The 16,816-nt window shown below is 35.9% G+C and overlaps 1 protein-coding gene across 1 annotated transcript; it reads left to right on the plus strand.

Moving 5' to 3' along the window:
• Nucleotides 1-3,781: 3,781 nt before the first annotated feature.
• Nucleotides 3,782-5,362, plus strand: LOC133331944 (potassium voltage-gated channel subfamily H member 8-like; the record flags this gene model as incomplete). Its single annotated transcript, XM_061540331.1, has 1 exon — nt 3,782-5,362. A coding segment is annotated over one exon (1,581 nt), but the record flags the coding sequence as incomplete, so codon positions are not given.
• Nucleotides 5,363-16,816: the final 11,454 nt, after the last annotated feature.

Here is a 16,816-nt window from a genome sequence, read left to right on the forward strand (position 1 = left end):
GGTTATTTCGTCCACGAGGTGTCACAAAATATGTATCGATTATGTAATTGTATAGTGCCGGGATGAATCAATTAAAAGTCAATTGGGTAGATTTCTAGCCAAAAAATACTGTGGAACCACAACTACCCTGTGGGTAGCGTGTTCCCTGGGTTAAATCTTTGTTAGATTACAGGTAGTAGCTTATCGTTTCCAATGACACTTTGTTGAAGATTTCCTGATGCGAATAAAAATTGATGTTTCACAGCAAGATAGTACCAGGAAATAGTTAATTTTTGGTGGAATTCACTGAGCCGTAAATTATGTAGATGACTTTTCGAACAAATTATAATTTTCACTTTGAAAATTTATAGAAAATTTATTGCAAAGATATTTGAAAATTTGTTGGGAATAAATTCAGATCTTAATAGTTTCACGGTTTCCAAAAGAAAGAATGATTTATTTTTCTGGGAATGTATTCCTACTATAGTGCTGATTTTAGCGAAAGAATAGAAGGCATAATATGTCAAACTGTAAATTTATCGATATCCAGTTGATATCATTGCCAGCATTAAATTTAGGTTCTGGAGTTCATTTTTATTAAATCAATATTATTTAATAAACATTAATGTGTTTTATTCAGAAAATTCAGCAGAATTCGAAAATAATCTTTAAATATTTATTAAAATTGTGGTTATTGAAATATATGTGATTCAATGTGAGATGGATACTGTGACTACTCCAATCCAAGACAAGAACCACTCTCATTTAGTTGTGGTGAATTTTAATTACCCATTCATTAGCTATTCATTCATTGAAATGTTAAAGCATGGAGATAAGTAAAAAGAAGAGAAGAAAGAACATATAAACCAAAACAAAAACGAAAGATCTTTAGTAGTAAAAAAAAATTAAACAAGCGAGGGTTTACCAACTAAAATTCGGAAAAAACTATTTGTAAAGAATAGAAAATAAACATAGTGAGTGATTTAGAATAGGCTACAAGTACAATGTATAGTGTATTGATTATTTTGCTTGTTCATTGCAGAGATTAATTTTTTCTGGAAATATGGAAGAAATTGTGTTACAGTGGCACCAAGCTAATACAGAATGGATGTGATCATCAATGACACATTTATCCATTGCTGTGATATAAAACTGTGGTAAAAAAAAACGTATTTGCTGGATGACAAAATTATTGATAAAATTAAGTTTTTATATTTGTTTGTGCTCATCTAAAATTTGTCTGTTATTTTTATAAATAAAAAGTTAATAAGGTGCAAGGCAGAAAAGAAAAAAATGTATACTTTTTCTAGTGTTACTTTCAAAACGTCCACCACAAAAGTTGACAGTGAAAAATGATAGTGTGTACACCGCTTATACCGCTTAAATTGGCACCGATTTCAACAAAACTTGACACATGTTAAGCTATACTAACATTAGTACATTGTGCAATATTTTTCTGCCAATTGGCTTAAATTTGACTTTTTTGACTACGTTGTACCTATCGGTCTAAATTCGACTCCTTGGTGCACCATTTGCTAAAAATTGGGACTAAATGGAAGATATATTAAAATTTGAACCGATTTCAATAAAACTTGGCACACGTTAGACAGTCCTAACATCAGTACGTTGAGCAAAATTTCGTGCCATTTGGCCTAAATATCTGAACCGATTTCAATAAAAATTGACACACGTTAGACTGTCCTAACTTCAGTACGTTGTGCAAAATTTCATGTCATTCGGCCTAAATTTGACTCTTTGATGCACTATTTGCTAAAACTCGGACGAAAATATATATGGGAGCTATATCTAAATCTTAACGGATTTTTCCCAATTTCAATAGGGTTCGTCCTTGAGCCAAACAAATGGGCTGTGCCAAATTTCATCCAATTCGGATCATAAATGCGACCTGTACTTTGTTTACAATTTAACATGGGCAGACGGACGGACGGATATGCATAAATCAACTCAGAAAGTGATTCTATGCATATTCTCAAAAGGAACCATAAGCCTATCTCGTTTCCTTTTGCCTGTTACAAGCATATGCGCAATGGCATAATACCCTGTTCCACAGTGTGGTAAAGGGTATACAGAAGTGTACTTTATTATGAGGACTACATGCAAACCTTCACCTATATTGACAATTTTTTGCATATATGCCATTTTCCAAAACGTTGACCAGTGTTAATATTTTTTGTGGGAAGGTAAGGCATACCATTAGAATCAAAAGTTCGAAATTATAGTCAATTGGATGGAAAAACGTCCTCAAAATGCGCTCTCTAGAGCCAACCTCGAAACATGGACCCAATGAGAGTATAAAATTGCAGCCAATTCTGCTAATTTTTTTCCATACAATTTTTAGCACTTTTATTTGGCACCTTTTTAATTTTTTTAGAACTTTCTAGCATTTTTTAAACAAAATCCAGCATTTTTATCAACAAATTTTGGCAACACTGATCACGACTTTGATGTTGCTTTCTTGCCCATCGTTATCGTCGTTAACGCACGCATTAAGGTATATTATAATATAATACATACGTCAGAAACGTCGGAAACACTTCCAAAACCATTAGGTTTTTGACTGAATAGCTATTTACTTTAATCAATTTGGAAATTACATATGCTTTACTCAAATCCATATCAAATTTCAAAATTTTCTTTTCCAGAAAGGTTAGAATTATTGTCAGTTCTAGTAAGGAATTGTCAGATATATGTAAAAATAATATACATTCTTGAAAATAAATATCTATGGTAATAGTATTCAAATAAATGACGTTTACTACATTTATTACATTTTATGCAGTTACACCTTTTTGACAGTCGAAAACCTAAAAATTCGTCACACGGACCATTCCAGAACAATACCCCCAAATATTGATTATTTTGGGGTTTTGAACCCTGTTTCCAAACAAAATTGGCTGCAATGTGGCATTTTGGGTTTTCATGGTGAATATCTCCGTACCAAAAATTATAAATATTGGCCCAACTTTCAGGGGAGCGCCCATATAATGATACTCACGAATACTCTGTATTTTGGGAATTTTTTACAGGTTTTCAAACAGAATTGGCTGTAATTTAGTATTTTGGGTGCACATTAAATAACACATATCCGTGCCAAACATTATTAATATTGACGGAAGTTTCAGGGCAGCCCCCATATAACGGTACTCCCCAATTGATATTTTGAGGGTTTTGGACAGGCTTTCAAACCGAATTGACTGTAGCCCCCAAAATGGAAATTTTTGACACGTTGTTCAATTAAATTGGCTGTAATTTGGTATTTTGGGTTCTCATAACGGTATCACCACATCTCCGCTCTAAAAGTATTAAATATTGGACCAAGTCGGTATTTTAGGAACTTTGATTTTGATCTCCATATAACGGTACTCAACTATTAGATATTTTCAGAATTTCAATCTAATTTTTCTCATGTATTTTTCGGTATGTTCAGTTGTAGATATTTTGATTGTCATCGTCATGGTGGAGGGATTAAAAAAATTTATCATAGTTTTCACTTGTTCAGTTACCACCTGTACAATAGATTACCTTATCCAATTTGAAATTTTCGTATAATTTATCAAATTTAGAGTTTTGTGAAAATTTGTTTACTGTAATTAATTTAATCCATATTTTTCATGAAAATATAACAATTACGCTCAACATCATCATTTGTGAAATCAAACATATTTCGGATGATAAAATCTCCTTATCTATGCAACAAAAGTCTTTGATGTGCAAAATACTTAAATTTTTTTATGAAATATTAAATTTAAATGAATACAAAATATAATATATACATAATTAGCAAAATTCCTTTCCATTCATATTTCAGGCACTTACTTACTGTGATTTAAAATGTATACACATGGGAGGATTGGTGGAAGTCTTGCGATTGTATCCAGAGTATCAGCAACAGTTTGCCAACGACATTCAACATGACTTGACTTTCAATCTGCGTGAAGGGTATGAGTGTCAGGACGCAGATATTGGACCGTCATTTCCATTGCCCAGCATTAGCGAAGATGATGAAAATATACATGAAGTAGACGGCAATGAAGATGAAGCTGACATAGGAGTTTCTACTGGCACCACCGTTTCACCCCACCACAGTGTTGCTACTCCATCACCTTTACATATACGTTCTCCGTTGCTTGCAGTTAATAGTCCACGTTTAATAAAGAGCCACAAAAAGGGACGCTGCTTCATAACACTTCGAGAACGCGTGGAACGGCAACGTTCTGTTAATGTGACATCAAGCGTCGACACTACCTCTCTGGAAGAAGACTTTCAGGATAACGATACCGATTACATTGAATATGGTAACAATAAAAAACACTCTTTAGAGCGATTGGACTCGCAAGTAACGACGCTTCACCATGATATGACACAGTTAAGTTTTGAAGTTAGAAATGCGCTACAAGCCTTGCAAGAAATAACTTTTCCTTCCGTGGCATCAGAAACAAGTTTAAAGTTTCCGCCCGCTCGATCTATACCGAATATCAGCGCAACTGTCGTCGCTAATTGTAAATGTCCATCTGTAAGCAGTGAAGAATCAGCACTTCAGCGTAGTTCGTCACACCCACCAGATATATGGGGGCGCGAAATGCAGGAAATATTCCCAGAATATATTGCCAACTCTTCTCACACATCCAAATTCACACAACCCCCCGTTGTTTCATCGAATAAAACGCAGCAAACTTCTCGTGCATGTCAAACTGATTCTGAAAAGTACATCGACTACAATACTCTACAAAATTTGGTGGTTTCTAATCCTCAGATGATACTTGACATGTTAGGTATACAACATAAGATAAAGACTGACAATATTGTATCTCGTCTGACAGCAAAACCAGCTCTAAAAAATTTGGACAATGAGGACACATATGATAACAACGTGCACCCTGATACCGACAAAATTACGAACTTTAATATAGCTATGAATTATAGTAGCTGTTCGCCTTCCACAGAAGCTCTGCTGAAGACGGATGAATCTATTTTTTCACCAACTATACATTTCACAACACATAATTCCAATGAACTCCAATATACAACACCATCTAGCAGTGACAGCAACACATCTCAGACTTCGTCGCAATCAATTGTATGTGTTGTGCCTCCGAAACCTGAAATAAGATTGAGCGGCAAATATCAAATGTTGAATGAACATGAATCTGTTTCAACTAATAAACAAAATCATAAATCATTATGGTGCATAAACAATACGCCGGTAAATCACCACATTCAAAATAGTATTTTATCTGATCATCAAAATGCAGTCCCTAACCCTATAATACACCGCTTTTCAGCTGGTGACGCTGACAAGCTTGAAAAAGGCCAACGCACAATAGCCTCCTCAAGATCATTACGCGAAGTCATTTCAAAATAAAGATACCTATTGTTTTCCGATTATGTGTATTTTCCCGAGATGAAGCAATAGTATCCAATATACAATCTACATATCACTGTTCTCGACAATTCATTCCGAACATGTCTGCAAAACTATGTGACGAGAAAATGCCAATTTTAACGAATACGCTTGTTTACAACTAGATTATATATCAATGTACTTGAATAGATTAAAATGTATATGTGTTTTATTGTCGATATTTAAAATATGTGAATCTGTATACAGCATAAAACCCCCATACAATGCATGTATGTTTTATGTATCTTTAATATTTTTTTATTCATTAAAGCATATGTTAATTAAATTAAATACTACGAGTTTTTTTTATAATCTGGCGCAAACAGGATTCTTGATGAATCTTTTAATTTGACTTATTTAAACTGACGTTTACATTTATGGTTATCTTAATATAAGTCAGTCAAGTTTTGGATATTAAAATGGATGATATAAAAACAAAAATTGCTCGGATTTAATTTTTTGCACAAATTACGTATGTATGTAAAATAAATACAAATAATATAAATTTATATATCTGTTCACGAATCTACAAGAATCTTCAACTGATAATACTTGTTTTCGATTCTCCCTTGAGTACGGAAAAACTATATATTTATATAAAAACATACATTTAGATGTGCTTATAAATATATAACTGAAAAAAAGAAACAAAATTGTTTGACATTTCAATGTTGTAGCATTTGGGAGTATGCAGATTGTAACGAATATATATTATTCAAGACGTTTTCAAACACAATAAAAGTGAAAACGCCAAAGAGTATGAAATCAATAATTTTTTCAATATAGTAAATACACTTATATATGGAATATATAATACCAAACACAAATGGGTATTTATTTTTTCAATATAGTAAATACACAAATAAATACCCACAAATGGGTATTTATCGTATTTACAGAGTATTTACCCAACATACTCGGTATTTACCCACTGCCCATATCTACCGATAGCATTAGCACTAATAATGATTTACTGAATAATAACACCGAGGATCTTGTGGTGATCGAATCAATTTAAATCCTTCCAAACTGAAATAGATGCTTTGACCCTAACGCTTTGCTCCCACAACGTTAGAGTTAATTTTGGTACTTGTTCGATAAATAAAAACACTAAAAATGGATGCCAATTAATATCGGGTTAGTTTTTTTTTCGATTCGATCAGCTTGTCAGTTTGAGTGTTCACATTATCGAGAGTTCACTGTATATAAAAATATCGCAATATGAAACCTCCTCTATAAACAACAAAGGGAGAATAAAAGTTAAAATCCAACAAAGATAACTATAGCTCAAAAGATAGTGCAGCAAATAATTCCAAATATTGAAAAAATTGTAAAAAAGATCTCTATGTCGAAGTAGTACGAGTTGAAGAGGTGAATACAAATAATAGGCTGCGGTTGTCAAAAGGTATATATATATATATATTCTCGATCAGCGCAAAGGGACAACATTATGTAAATCGATTTAAATCAGACTATTCATTATGCTACAACACAGAGCCTCATGCGGACACTAGTTCATTATTTGGAGGACAATTAACATGAAGTCTGTCGAAAATATATATAGGAACAATATTTGCATCTGAACAAATTTCTACGAAACGTAATATTCTAGGCTCAATTGAATACCATAACTTAACATATATTAGGCTATACTATCTTAAGAACGTAGTGTACAATTTTGTGTCAATCGAAAAAGCATGAAGTGTTTGGTGCACGATTCACGTAAAATCGGACGAAAATATATTGGGAGCTATATCTAAATCTGAACCAATTTCATCTAAACTCACTTTCCAGACGTTATTGTAGACCCATTTCGATATGTTGCATAATGTCATGTCAATCGGACCCAGTTTAACTCTTTGGTGCACTATTTATAAATGGGAGCTATATCTAAATTGACACCGATTTCAATAAAACTTGACACATGTTAAGCTATACTAACGTTAGTACATTGTGCAAAATTTTTTGCCAATCAGCTTAAATTTGATTTTTTTTTTTTTTTTTTTTTGTCTACGTTGCACCAACCGGCCTAAATTCGACTCTTTGGTGCACCATTTGCTAAAAATTGAGACTAAAAGCTATAATCAACATTTGGACCGATTTCAATAAAACTTGGTACACGTTAGACTGCCCTAACTTCAATACGTTGTGCAAAATTTCGTGCCATTCGGCCTAAATTTGGTGCACTGTTTGCTAAAAATCGGACGAAAATATATATGGGAGCTATATCTAAATCTGAACAGATTTGTCCCACTTTCAATAGGGTTCGTCCCTGAGCCAAACAATTGTGCTGTGCCAAATTTCATCCAATTCGGATCATAAATGCGACCTGTACTTTGTTTACAATATAACATGGACAGACAGACAGACGGTCATGCAAAAATCGACTCAGAAAGTGATTCTATGCATATTCTTAAAAGGAACCATAGGTCTAACTCGTTTCCTTTTGCCTGTTACAAGCATATGCACAAAGACATACTACCCTGTAACACATTGTGGTAAAGGGTATAAAAAGACAGCAACGGATAAATATTCACAAAAATGAACATTTTTAATAAATACTCTTGGCTCTATTATAATGTGCGACAGCTGCCGAATGTAGGGTACAAATTTCCAAAAATATCAAAAACCCTACTAGTAATCAATATTTTATAAAAAAAGAATAAACAGGAATTTGCAATATTAATTTTTGAAAATTCACAATTTTTGTCGCTTGGTACCACTGTGCTGTGGTGAATAACGAATATCAAACAAAACAGAATAAAACACAAGATACACTAGCAGAAAAATGCATATGCAACACAAAACAATTTTGGTATATTTCGCGTGGAATACACGCGTGTTGTTATGGCAAAGCAAATTCTGCAGTGATAACTGATCAACGTTAGAACAATAATAACAACAGAAGTATGTTTGGCGATGGATCTATACAACAAATAAATCAAACAAGATTGTGGACTGTTATGTGTATGCTGTTATTGCAAGCAAATTCTTCGAGGAGACGTTTCGAACATAACATCAAAAAATTCGTTTGGTTGGAGAGGAATAACAAAAACAAACGAACAAGATTTGGGAACATGGAGTGTTTTGTTAGAAAATGGGTCGATTTCGCAGCTGAAGTCTTTATTAGAACAATCGAAGTAAAGTACAACAAATAAACCAAACAAGCAATATATGGAGTTGTTATAGTTTCTAATTTATCTACTAATAATGTGTGTTGTTATTGCAATATAATTTCGAAATTCTCAAGAAAGGAATTTTAAATGAGAATCGATAAACAAAACTAAGTCGACGAGTGGTGGTAAAAACAACATCGAATTCTTTTGCATGGTCAACGCGGTGTAGGGTGATCAGTACAAGGCGACAGACTGCTAATCTTTTGTATGGAAGAAAGCACGTATTTAGATTTCAATTTCACAGAAAATGAGAACGAGATCTGTGTTGCCATGGTGAGATTAAAAATCAAAAATAGCGACAACACAGATTTGTTGGGTGGTTGTTATGAACAACCACCACCACCCGCCATAGCAACACAAACACAAGAATTGATCATTTTGTTCGGCAAACCGTTGGAAACGTTTCATTTACGCCTCCCTCCCAACAACAACTGAACGTTTCAATATATTTGTTGTAACCGAAAACTTTTCGTTCTATTTGAAAACATGATCGAAAACAGTACAAAAAGTACGATACGAAACGTTTCATATCGTTTATTTTCATTGTACTATGTTTACAATAGCAAAAAATGTGAACTGTTTTGGTGAATAAGTAAAATATTAAAAGTACACACCTAGGGATAAATGGAAGCCGACCAATGCCAACTTATAACGGATACTAATTGGCAAGCAAACAAAAATTACTCATTACTCACTCGATGAAATAGTGAACTAACATGTCCCGCGAGTTCACCAATAAGAACTATAAAAAATGGGTTGAGGCGTCGGGTTAGTTGCCCACTCTCGGAAAACCCAACCTACTATGAAAAGCTAAGAAAAAGAAAACCAAACACCCCTAATGTTGACGACCCCCGCAAACGTATAAAGGACCACGATTTACGAATCTGCACTTGGAATGTGCGCACGTTGTACAGAACAGCCGCAGTGTTCGCTTTGGCGGAAATACGATGGAAAGGGACAGACGTAAATTAATCAGACGATTACGCCCTGTATTATAGCTGCCATGAAACGAGACATTAATTTGGCTGCGGATTTATGGTTAACAGGAGAATAAAATACCTTGTCTCCAGATTCACTCCAGTAGATGAGCGAATTGCTATAATCCGTCTCATTTGCGCCCATGCCCCGACCGAAGATAAAGATGAACAGACCAAAGACATATTTTACGAGCGCCTAGAAAAAGGATATGACCGTTGCCCTGGCCATGACATTAAAATTCTGCTAGGAGATTTTAATGCAAAAATCGGAAGGGAAAATATCTTTGACCCCACCGTCGGAAAATTCAACCTTCATGAAGAAACATCTGACAACGGCATGAGGTTGATTGACTTCGCGGCAGCAAAAAATATGGTAGTTAGCAGCACCAGATTCAAGCATCTCAAAATACATAAGTCCACTTGGATCTATCCTGATCAAGCAACGAGAAATCAAATTGATCATGTTGTGATAGACGGAAGGCATTCATCCAGTGTTTTAGACGTCCGATCGATCCGAGGAGCGAATATCGATTCGGACCATTACCTTGTGGCAGCCAAGGTACGCACCCGTCTTAATGTAGCAGCAAAGGTGCGATCTAACACAACACGGAAACTAGACGTCGAAAAGCTGCAAACACATCATGTAGCCGAGGCCTACTCCGCTCAACTTATCCATCTGCTTGAAGAAATCACTTCTTGTCCCGATAGTAGTATGGAAGCACAATGGCAAAGAATTGCCCACTCCCTACAAACTGCAGCAAAAGCAACACTTGGGTACCAAAAACCACCACCAAGAAACCCATGGTACGATCAGGAGTGTCGTAGAGCTACTGATGTGAAAAACGCAGCGTATAGGGCAACCCTGCAGACAGTAGCAACACGTAACGTGATGGAGAATTATCAGGAGAAAAGGAGAGAGGAGAAACGTGTTTTCAGGCAAAAGAAGAAAGAACAAGAAAACTGAGCGTGAGCAAATTGAGATATACAGGAGTCAGAATGAAGTTCGGAAATTTTACCAACGAGTAAAACACCAAACCGAAGGCTTTGGTGCTGGCACATCTTCCGGTAGAGATGAAGAAGGAAGTCTGGTGACAGATACAGATGCTGGCCAGGAGCATGCACCAGCTGATTAGCACAATTTGGCTAGATGAATGCATGCCCAATGATTTGAACCTCAGCATCCTGTGTCCCGTGCACAAAAAAGGAGACAAGACGATATGTGCCAACTATAGAGGAATAAGTCTCCTTCCCATCGCATATAAAGTGCTATCCAGTGTGCTGTGTGAGCGATTGAAACCAATGGTCAATGACATCATCATCGGACCATACCAATGCGGCTTCAGACCTGGCAAAAATCCACCATTGACCAGATTTTCACTCACGAAAAACACATCGACACATATCACCTATTTGTCGACTATAAAGCCGCATTCGACAGCCCTATCCGTTCAGAGGTGTTTAAAGCCATGTCTGCGTTCGGAATTTCTGCAAAATTAATACGGCTATGCAGGATAACTTAAAGTGGCACAATGTCAGCAGTTAAAGTAGGAAAAGATCTGTCGGAGCCCTTCAATACCGAACGAGGATTCAGGCAAGGTGACAGTTTGTCGTGTGATCTTTTTAACATCCTGCTAGAAAAGGTCATACGAGACGCAAAGGGGAACAGAAATGGCATTCTGTGCACCAAACAACACATGTTACTCGCCTACGCCGATGACATCGATATAATGGGTCGCACATTGCGAGCGCCTTTGAACAAATTGAAAAGGAGTCTGCCAAAATGGGTCTCACAGTAAACGGCGAGAAAACCAAGCTGATGGTATCAACGCGCAAAACGTCCAGTAGACTCGGACCAACTGTGGAACTTGAGAACTACAGCTTCGAGGTAGTGAAAGACTTTATATACCTTGGTACCACCGTAAATAAAACGAATGACATCAGTTTTGAAATTCGGAGAAGGATTGTGATGGCCAACAGATGCTACTATGGTCTAAGTAAGCAGTTTAGAAACAAGGCCACCTCCCGCCAGACCAAACTCACACTTTACAAGACGCTGATACTACCCGTGCTATTATATGGATCTGAAGCATGGGTACAGGCAGATGAGACAGTTCTTGGGGTGTTTGAAAGAAAAATTATCCGAAAGATCTACGGGCCGATCTGCGTCGACGGTGAATATCGGCATCGAATGAACCACGAGCTTTGCAATTTATACGCAGACATCGACATGGTCAGTCGTATTGAGCTGCAGCGACTACGGTGGCTAGGCTATATGTGCGGATGAATGAGAATGCCCCAGCTCAAAAGGCATATAAAAACGAGCCTACTGATGGTTCCCGTAGAAGGGGAAGGCCACGAATTATATGGAAAGACCAAGTAGAAAACAACATCTTGGATCGTGGTCTTGGTGGATTTGCGCACAAGACCGACGCGCTTGTAACGGTAACAAGCCAGCTAAGTAAGTAAGTAAATTAGGGAGGCCGTGCTGAGACCTACTAGTAATATCGCGTAGACGATATGCGACTGGGTGCTTCTATGGTTAGATGACAAGTGAAAGCTGAGGTTCAGTGCAATCTTAGAGGATCAGTTGTCGATTAATGTCAAAAATTGCTAAATATATAGAAGTTGCGAAAATGGGTAGATGCGTTATATAAAGTAAGAAGAAAAAAATGAAACTATTAAAGAACTTTGAAGAAAATGGATTGAAATGTGGACAGTTAAGCGCCAAATACAAAGAAGACAAGTCAACAGTCAAATAACTAGCATATGCCCGCTACTTCGTTAGCGGATCTTTCAAAAACTCAATAAATTTTATAGTTAAAATAAATAAACATTAATTTAGTTACACAAAATCAGTTAATATGGATTTATGAATTTCTAAGTATGTAATATAATTTAAGAAAATTGCAGATATTGGTCAGCATTTCTTTCAAACATAGGTTTAAGAAGCATTGATTCTTGTATCATACTAACTCGAGTACAACTTACTAATCTTTTATATTTTATGAAAGTATACATTTTCCCGATCCTCCACATGGACGCATGAAAATAGTACCATATTAGGTTTTCGGAAGTTAAATTATAATGGTAAACAACTAGCACATTTTAGTACTTGTTTATTCTTATAGTACGAATTTGTAAAATAATATTTTTCACAGTACATTGGCTTGAACAGTAAAAGTTACCGAAATGTAGTATTTCTGGGCATTGCGTGTTACAAAACCCACATTGGAAAGAATTGTCGGTATATCCTCTAATTTTGGGTAAGAAAATTTTTTACAATATGCGACTACAAGATACCAAATTACAACGGATTCGGTTGAAAAACGCGCTTAAAACCCCCCAAAATACCGTAAATTGGCAAGGTACCATGGGGGCAACCAGAAAAAGTGGACCGATATTTATAATTTGTATTGGCGACATTTGGTACCCAAAAATAACATAATGTACCAAATGTCATCGAATTCGGCTGAAAAACGCTCTCAAGAGCCGCAAAAGACCGACAATTGGGGGTGCCCTTATATGGGAGCTACCCGAAAAACTGGACCTATATTTATAATATTTAGTGGAGAAATTTTGTACCAAAAATAACCCAAATTTCAACGAATTCGGTTTAAAAAAACGCGCTCAAGAATCCCAAAATCCGCAAGTTGGGGTGCCTTTATATGGGGCCTTCCCGAAAAAATTGACCTATATTTATAATTTTGTATCCAAAAAAAACCCATTGTACAAAATTTCAGTGAATTCGGTTTAAAAACGCGCTTAAGCCCCCTGCTATAAGGGGGTTACCAGAAAAAGTGGGCCGATATGTATAATTTTAAGTGGAGCTTCCAAGCAGTTAATGGTGTTACACGCGTGTTGGTGATCGACTGGGCTCAGGAGGTTTTAGGCCAACGTATCAAACTTAAACATTCCGGCCCTTTGCTACGACCGACTATCACAATTTATTAGCATGTTTAGTAAATGGGTGATGTTTAAGTTCAAAACGATATTAACATTTATTCAAATGGTCAATTTCAACTTCGGTGCGATATTAGGTGCTAGTAGGGGGAGAAAAATACACTTTTGGGCCATCAATGAATTTAGAAAAACTTTTGGTGGTTCAACTTCCAATATTTGGGGATACAGATCAAGGCAAAGTTGCAGATCTACTGGGCTGCCATCAAAGGTAGATTTCAAGTTCGAAAAGTGTGGATTTAAAACAATTTCCCCTTGACATTAGGCCGAACCAGTGCCTTTGCTTCAACAATTTTAGAATTTTTAGTGGAGGACAACTTTAGAGAATCAATTTCTCTTGGTGTAGGAGATTTGCAATCTTTCATCGAGTCAACCGAAGTACCAATTGTTTTTTAAGTATTCTACTAACAATAGATACCTCTGAAGAAGGATCAATAATGGCACGCGTGAACTATATTAACAACTGCTGTTCCTATGAGAACATAGGTATCTTGGAAGGGGTGAGGTATCAGGCGTTTCTTAAGTTTTTTGTCCGAAGACCGCTGCAACTAAGAAGAAAATTCTCGACTTTTGATTTTAGTAAAAGCTGGAGAAGGGGTTTCTGAAGAATGGGACAAAAAATTCTGTCCTCGATTATTGACCTTGGTAAAAGCCGGAGGAGTTTGAAACAACTTTAGGTACTTGTGGGCGGTGAAGAAGGCGGTGGTGCCTCAGACTGCACAAATTGCAACTATAATTGATTTTGCAGTTTTTGACGGGATGGCCACGAATTAGCAGTTTATACAACATTTATTTTTGTTTACTATCAAAAATTTGTGTAGGACAAATGGCGCAAGAAGTTGACGACGAAACTATAGATCGAGGAGAGGTAACACACTTTGAATGATGTACCGACAACAAGGTATTAGACGATTTGGGTAAAACAATATTGTAAAGTGAACATTTCATAGACATGTGATAATGCATTTTCTTTGGCGGCAACATATTAGACGATTTGGGTAAAACAATATTGTAAAGTGAACATTTCATAGACATGTGATAATGCATTTTCTTTGGCGGCAACAACGAATGTTTGGGAGGGAGGATATGTTCTAAACTAATCAATGTTTGTATTCTTTCTGTGAGGAGAAAATCTAAATCTTTCCAAGACGACAATGACGATTTGTTTTTGATGCTAATTTTGGCTAATTTGGCAAACCATTGATTCGTGGCCACATCATAGACGGACATTGCAGCGTTGGATAGTTTTAAGGCCAGAAATAGTTTCAATGTCTATGGAGGGGATTTCAAACAATTTTTTAAGGAGAGAATTTACCACAGTACGTTTGTTGTCATACGTATCAGACAAAGCTTTCCACGCTAAAGAGAAACTAGAATTGGTGATTGGAAATCTGGAAACAATTTCACTAGCCTCACCGGTGGTCTTCTGTATTAAATGACAGAGACGTTCGATGTCCGAAATACGTGAATTGTTGACAAATAGGGTGGTGAACAGATCCCGGAAGGTGGGTCAAGATATAAAATCGCCAGCAAAAACGTCAACGTCGATAAGTGGAACAACAAGGCTATGATTATCGACAGGTGAACAAGTGTAGCCGAATCGACGGATTTGCTCGAGGTCAAACCGGAAGGTGAAATATTTCATTGTGCGCTAGGTGAAATGAAGTCAATACAATGTGCGAGAATCATTAACAAATACTACTGCTATGCTTGTTAGAACAAACGAGGGGGAATAACGACACGATTAATTCGTTTGGTTGGTGAGTAATATGTGGAGCGTCGATTTTTTATAATTTAACAACAATTGGAAAGAATATGTGTTGTTGGTGCAAATATCACTGCAAATTCTCACTAAAGGGCTCTACCCTATAAATGAGAAAAGAATAATTTTAGATTTGTCGAGTGATATGTAACACAACAAACAACAAAGAGTGATTTTGTATGATCAACGCGACGTAGGATGATCATAAAAACAAACGAAATGTAAAGTTCGTAACAACGAAAGTGCATGCAATACAAAAGTGTGAGCAATGCCTAAATGGTTTAATGTCATATAGAGACGAGCGTTGTTCGGTCTCTCGTTCGTTGTTCGACCCTTAATTATGAAGTAACTAGCGGGCCCGGCAAACGTTGTCTTGCCCAGCAATATTGTTGATTTATAATTTACGGAATTTTAGATTTGTTTTTAAACCCTCCACTATAAGGTAAAGTGTACAGATCTTTGTAATATTTTTTTCTATTTTTGCATTCTAATGTTTCTGTTGATATAAAGGTAGCCCCCATAAAACGGTATTTTGTAATATGAGGAATTTTCACGATTTTTTCCGTACCAAAAATTATTAATGTTTCGGGGTACCGTCCATATAATGGTAGCTGTCAATATTCGGTATTTTGAAGATCTTGGGCACGGCCTTCAACAGAATTACTTCTAATTTAATAGGGATACTTACTGAGCAGAAAATATCTCTACTAAAAACTATCAATATATAATATTCGACGTTTGGCTTAATTTTATATTTTGGATCATCATTGAGTACAAAATGTTCCTAACAAAATTTGCCCAAGCTTCCCAAAACCCTCCACATTATTCGATCCTTTGGGGATTTAGGCATGCTTTTCAACCTAATCATCTGTAGTTCGTTGTTTGCTTCAATATTATCAATATTGGTCCTCCTTTTTGGGGTAGCCCCTATATAACGGCACTTATAATATTCGGTATTTTGAGGAGTTTGGTTACGCTTTCAAGCAAATTGGCTGTAATTGTTTTAGATCATCATTGAGTACAAAATATTTGGGGATATATGATAAATTTCCTTTATGGAATATGCGTGAAACAAAGTAAAAGACAAGTTGTTTGAATTCAAGAGTTTATTTAAGTATAGGTCTATATCTTACGACTTGTGACAAGAGAGGAAAGATATTTAAACCGGAAAGAATAAGTATGACTTACAATCAATCATGTGTCAAATTTCATGTTTACAAAATAATACTGGTTTTTAGTACATTTGAGTTGTAGTGTTGTATTTTTATCGCAACAATCGCCCTCTCAAATCAAATGCACTAAATACACGTTTTTCTTTACATACAAATTGGTTCTACATCTGAATTTTCAATAATTTACAACCATTCAAGTGTTTTTGCTTATTCAAAGCTTTTGTTAAAATATCTGCCGCATTCTCATCAGAAGTAACATATTTAACATCGATATCCTTCGCTTCATACTTTTCCCGTATGTAGTGGAAACGTATATCAATATGTTTGGATTTCTTCTGCACTGTTGGGTTTTTGACCATGAACTGTGCTCC

The sequence above is a fragment of the Musca vetustissima genome, unplaced genomic scaffold, assembly GCF_032173495.1.
Source record: "Musca vetustissima isolate MV318-11 ecotype Yass unplaced genomic scaffold, APGP_CSIRO_Mvet_v1 utg24053, whole genome shotgun sequence".
NCBI lineage: Eukaryota > Metazoa > Arthropoda > Insecta > Diptera > Muscidae > Musca > Musca vetustissima.